Here is a 5,200-nt window from a genome sequence, read left to right as displayed (position 1 = left end):
ACCGTATCGATCGTCTTTGATCGTCCCTGAGCTGCATCGTATGCAAAGTGGGGCTGGGATGAGCCAGATGCCGCGCTGGATCACATCACTGCCCGCGACTCTGCGCACCTCGTTTCTCGATTCGCCTATCATCAACAGTTTACCTTTTGCCATGAAGACTTCATTCTTTCTGCTTGCGTTTTCTACGTCCGCGGCTGCGTCGTCGTGGTCCGAGTGGGGCGACCAAGACCTGTGGGTGTTTACAACGCTTTGGCCCGCGCAGGCATGCGCAACGAGCTACAACGCCAGTTCTCTGTGCGCGAGCCCCACCGATTTTATGAAGTCGCATCTCGTCGCAGCCTCGCTCGTGCCGAGCTACGACTCGGGGCGCGCCCAAACCGGCATGTGTCGCTACGAGTACGGCACGTTTCTCGAGACCAATATCCACGCTGTCGGCCAAGGACCTTTGCGCGACTACTGGCCGCACTTTGACGCGCCAAGCGTCGACACGATGTGGACGGGCAGCTTTGACAAGGGCACGCCCGAGTATGAGTACACGTGCAGCGGGATGCACCAAGGCCCGTACCTCGAGAAGGTCGTCAACATGACCAAAGACCTCTGCACGCCGAGCGCGATTCGATCGCACATAGGGTCGACCGTCGCGACGCTGTCGCTTCGGGACGCGTTTGGAGGCAACGCTGTCTTGCAGTGCGACGGCAAGCACCTCGCTCGCGTCGTCACGTGCTGGGCCAAGCGTACGCCGTCGGCCACCGAGACGGACCCGACGTACGAGCCCACGACGCGCATGGCCTGCCCGACGGCGATCGCGAGTACCGACTCGTGCACTGAGGCTGAGACGCGCATTGTGCCGTTCCCGCCCGTGTACAATTAGGCGCGAGAGAATCGCGTCTCTTGGCGCGGTAGCGCTCTTCTTGTTTTCATTGTTCCTAAACTCAGTCTTCTCTTGTACATGTATTTTTGTGGTGTCGGCGGGCCGAACGTTGCACCTAGACGCTACTCGACAGCAAGAGCTCGCTTGTCACTAGGCTCGATACAGGGCTGAGCTATTATCAAGGCCAAACCATGCTAGTACGTGTACCCGGGGCTTGGCACGGCAACAGCGAGGCTGACTGGCACCGACGGTTTCGTCCTTTCTCTCTCGAACAAATGGCAAAGTCGAGTTTTCTATCGTTCCAGCGCCAGCGTCCATTGATCGCACATAAGAACTTACCGTTGCCTGGCAAGGATACGATGCAGCTCGCGATCCTGTTCGTGTCTCTGAGTGCGATTGCGGCCATCGCTGCAGCGTACCCTTCCTTGCGTGCTGTGCCGAACCCGTCGGCGTTTGGCGATCAAGACGTGTGGGTCTTCTCCCGAGTGTGGTATCCCGAGATTTGCGCCACGACGCCCGGGAAAGCGGTCTGCGCGGCGCCACCAAGCTTTCTCAAAAATCACTTGGTCGCGGGCGACTTGATTCCGGCGTACAAGGACGGATCGATGCAGTCGGGCTTGTGCCGCTACGAGTACGGCACGTTTCGTCCCACCAACATTGCGCTTGTCGGCCAAGACAAGCTCGCGCAGTACTGGCCCAACCCCGAGGCGACCGACGCCAGTGCCATGTGGTCGGGCGGCTTTGACGGCAACACGCCCGAGTATGCGTGGACGTGCGGCGGCTTGCACCAAGGCGCCTACTTGCAAAAGATTGTCGACCTCACGATTGCGCTCGGGACGCCGTCGATCTTGAGTGACCACGTTGGCGACGCGGTCGACACGGTGGCTCTGCGCTCGGCGCTCACGACGGCAACGGGCGCGGCGCCCGTTTTGATCTGTCATGGAGACGACCTCGCTCGCGTCTTGACGTGCTACGGGAAGGCCCAACCCGACTTGCATGCGACGTCGGACCCGAGCTATGGACCTACGGACGCGATCGCGTGCCCGCCAGGATGGCAAAAACAAGACTCGTGCGCGGGCAAGACCGTGCACGTGACATCATTCTAAGCGCGACACCGTAGCTTTTTCGAATTCTAACCTCCATGTATGGCTCATTGTGCTCTTCGTGAGACGAAGATGAGATTGTCAGTCTCGCAAAAACAGACGCAAGCGGTCGACCATGATGCAGCCAACACGTTGAAGATCTATATGAAAATGAGCTTCTAGTTGTTCTTTACGAAACATTCCACATTTAGGCTATTTTCTAGTGTATTTCGTAGCATGTATGCTGCGTGATACAATTGCAGCTGGGATTGTGTGCAAAGATGGAGGTTCTACGACGAAGCCGAGTGCAGCGCTTCGACATGGTGGCGGATATGGTCTTCCATGAACGTGGCGGCAAAGTCCCACGAGTGGTCATAGCCATCCTATTGAATGATTCATAAACAACAAGACAGAGACTCTTTCAAGGTACCTGGGCTCGAAAGGTGAGGCGTTGGCCGACCTGGTTGCACGCCGCCTACACCCAAACGTCATCTTCCGCACTGTCCTTGAATCAGCGGTGGACCTCGAAAGCTTCGGGATGCAGCTGGACGTCGTCGTGCCAGAACTCGTCGTCCGCGCCAAGGTCGATCAAAATGTTGTATTTCGAGACGGGTCCGTTGGCCAGCACGAGTTCGGTCGCATCCCACGCCTACGAAACCGTTGCAGTGCAACTCGTGGACATTACGAAGACCTTCCACGCTGCCACGTCATCGCCCAGATACATTTGAAGCGCCTTGGCACCATACGAGCTCCGGATCGTGCTGCTGGCGGGCGCGAGCGCCGACACCGAGTGGTATAGTTCCTACACAACCGTCCGTTCCATCTCGCTGTACGCTGCATGCCACGAGTAACATACAGGGTTCTTGAGCGCTAGCATGAGCGCGCCGTGACCGCCCATCGAGTGACCCATGATCGAGTACTTGTCTTGCGCAATGGGCAGCTGCGCGTTTAGAAGCGTCGGCAGCTCCTTGGTGATGTACGAGTACATTTGATAGTTGTCGGCCCAGCGCGGCTCGGTCGCGTCCACATACCAGCTTGCACCTACGCCACTTGACTTGAGAACGGATACATAACTGTGAGAGAACCTGGGCCGTAGCACCAATGGCTCGCGCCGCGCTTGACCCGCGGACTAGCATTGTCGTCAACCACAGGACAGGTTGTTTGCATTCGGTACCTAGTATCGGGCGCAATGAGGGCGATGCCGTAGGCTGCTGCGATGCGCTGCGGACCGCCAAAGGTCATGAGCGTGTGCTCGTCGCGGGCGGCGCCCGCCAAGAAGACGAGGGCCGGCACCTTGGCCATCAATGACGCATTGGGTGGCAGGAAGACCGAGAGCTGCATGCGCGACCGCGTCGCTGTGCTCTCATGCGCAAAGTGCTGGACGAGGCCGCCAAAGCTTTTGGTCTGCTTGAGCAGCTGGAGCACCATGAGGGCGACGTCGGAAGAAGGAAGCTGTTGACGGAAGCGCCATGGCTATCAGTACTAAGTACCACCAGTCGCATGTGATTGGCCGAGATGCAAGCCAGGTGATAGATGATTGGCGGATGTTATCCGGATGCTGCCGTGCAATGAAAGCGACGACGTCATCACCGCACTCCTTCGTTAACATCTCCATCAGCTATCTCCACCGCGATCGTTCACTCCAAAGCACCTGGAGACTACATGTAGCCGAGAAGGCTTACGACTGCGTCCTTATCCAAGGCTCGACTGGATACCCCGAGGAACCCGCACAGGGGTGACTAATTTATGAGCCGGTTCAAACACTGTTCTCGATGCATTCGATGCAAGATTTTTCGCCAATCAGACGTCAAGTCTACCTGAATCATTTCACAATCGGATTTTCTGCGCCGGCTACAGTGTAATACTTGGTACGAACGCTCCATGAGCTCCGCGACCAAGGACGAGGGTGACCTCACCGAGACGCTCCGCCAAGCGACCGAGAGCTCCGTGCACCTCCAAGACGCCCTCATGACGACCGAGGAAGATGTGATCAACCTCGCGGTAGAGCAGTTCAACAAGACTGCACTGGGCTTGCAGCACTGGGTCGTGGACCAGAGCAAGCTCCTCGACTCGACGATGCTGCTCCAGCGCCTCCCCGTTCTTGACAAGATGCTGGCGCAGATGAGCTGCGAGGTCTCGGCCGTGGACGCTGCGCCTTCGGACGACCAAGTTGGTGCAAGCGGTGGCGCTGCCCTTCTTGGCCACTACTTGGCGTTCTCTGGCTTGTTGAAGGGCGTCAAGACGGCAGCCACCGATCGAGTGCTAGCTCCCGGCACCCACGATTTGCAGATACGTGGCGGAATTCTGGTTTACTAACGGCGTCCGGGACCTTCTTCCAGCTGCCGGTTTCGAGCACCATGCCAACCTCGTGCGCAAGGCATGACTCGACCCCGTCTCGGGCCGTGAAATGACACCGGACGTCGCAACTGCCGCCCACACCGTGGAGAACCAAGCATGGCTACACGATCCGCAGCGATGGACGGGACGATGGACGCGGCGACGTGCAAGGTACGGCGACTGCCTGCGTGGACACATGCTTATGTTTGGTACTAGATGACAACGTGGTCCATGACGGACACAGCAATGGACGCGACAGTGGACGCGATGATGAACACGGGGATGCACAAGGTACGTCAACTACCCGCACGTACGTATGCATGCTTAAGCTTGGTTCCAGATGACAACCCGGTCGATGACGCCCAAGAAGGGCCAGCCACCAGCGCTCAACACGCCAAGCAAGGTAGGGAAGCCTCGTTGTCCATGCTCTTAGCGGTATCGTAGGGCAAGAGCGCGAAGAAAGCGAAGGGCAAGTCGCCCAAGAAGCCCGTCGCCCCGCCGCTTGACCCGGCTACGGTAGGGATGCTCCATCATCGCGTACTCGGATATTTAGACAGACGGCTTCTTAGGTTCTTGCGGATTTACGCGCCGCTGGTGTCGTGTCGCCCGCTGGTGTTCGTGAACACTATGCGGGCGATGCCTTGTTCAAGGTGTGCTCGGGCCTCGGCCTCCACTCTATCCGGCTCCGTTCCAAGTGCGCCAAGGTCATCTTCACCTACTTGAAGACGGTGCATTCTATATGTCTCGTATTGTACTGCGCGCTGTGTGTAGTTTGCCAAAGTCGAAGAAAGCGCGTCGCGCAGCCCTATGTATATGCATTGAATGCACTTGTATCGCTCGTCTCTCCCACATTATCTTATAGGCCACCCCCGAGCGAAGCTGCAACCACCGCCTGCCGAGGGACCCTGCA

The 5,200-nt window shown here is 58.0% G+C and overlaps 4 protein-coding genes across 4 annotated transcripts; 3 read left to right on the top strand and 1 right to left on the bottom strand.

Moving 5' to 3' along the window:
- On the top strand, positions 1-954 carry SDRG_13021 (hypothetical protein). The gene has a single exon (XM_008619105.1). The coding sequence runs from the start codon at positions 41-43 to the stop codon at positions 869-871; it is 831 nt and encodes a 276-aa protein (XP_008617327.1). The 5' UTR covers positions 1-40; the 3' UTR covers positions 872-954.
- A 205-nt stretch (positions 955-1,159) lies between these two features.
- On the top strand, positions 1,160-2,134 carry SDRG_13020 (hypothetical protein). Its single transcript, XM_008619104.1, has one exon. The coding sequence runs from the start codon at positions 1,231-1,233 to the stop codon at positions 1,975-1,977; it is 747 nt and encodes a 248-aa protein (XP_008617326.1). The 5' UTR covers positions 1,160-1,230; the 3' UTR covers positions 1,978-2,134.
- On the bottom strand, positions 2,112-3,446 carry SDRG_13019 (hypothetical protein). The gene is made up of 7 exons (XM_008619103.1): positions 3,128-3,446; positions 3,039-3,082; positions 2,810-2,994; positions 2,645-2,755; positions 2,477-2,602; positions 2,384-2,428; positions 2,112-2,336 (listed from the first exon to the last, which is right to left on the bottom strand). Exons 1-7 carry the CDS (start codon positions 3,379-3,381, stop codon positions 2,244-2,246), a joined length of 858 nt encoding a protein of 285 aa, XP_008617325.1. The 5' UTR covers positions 3,382-3,446; the 3' UTR covers positions 2,112-2,243.
- A 388-nt stretch (positions 3,447-3,834) lies between these two features.
- On the top strand, positions 3,835-5,112 carry SDRG_13018 (hypothetical protein; the record flags this gene model as incomplete). Its single annotated transcript, XM_008619102.1, has 7 exons — positions 3,835-4,126; positions 4,427-4,461; positions 4,507-4,581; positions 4,631-4,693; positions 4,735-4,806; positions 4,860-5,018; positions 5,062-5,112. 7 exons carry the CDS (start codon positions 3,835-3,837, stop codon positions 5,110-5,112), a joined length of 747 nt encoding a protein of 248 aa, XP_008617324.1.
- Between the last annotated feature and the right edge of the window lie 88 nt (positions 5,113-5,200).

Source organism: Saprolegnia diclina (assembly GCF_000281045.1).
Source record: "Saprolegnia diclina VS20 unplaced genomic scaffold supercont1.55, whole genome shotgun sequence".
NCBI classification, from domain to species: domain Eukaryota; phylum Oomycota; class Saprolegniomycetes; order Saprolegniales; family Saprolegniaceae; genus Saprolegnia; species Saprolegnia diclina.
Note: the sequence above shows the minus strand (reverse complement) of the source record. Positions and strands in the feature narration are given on the sequence as shown.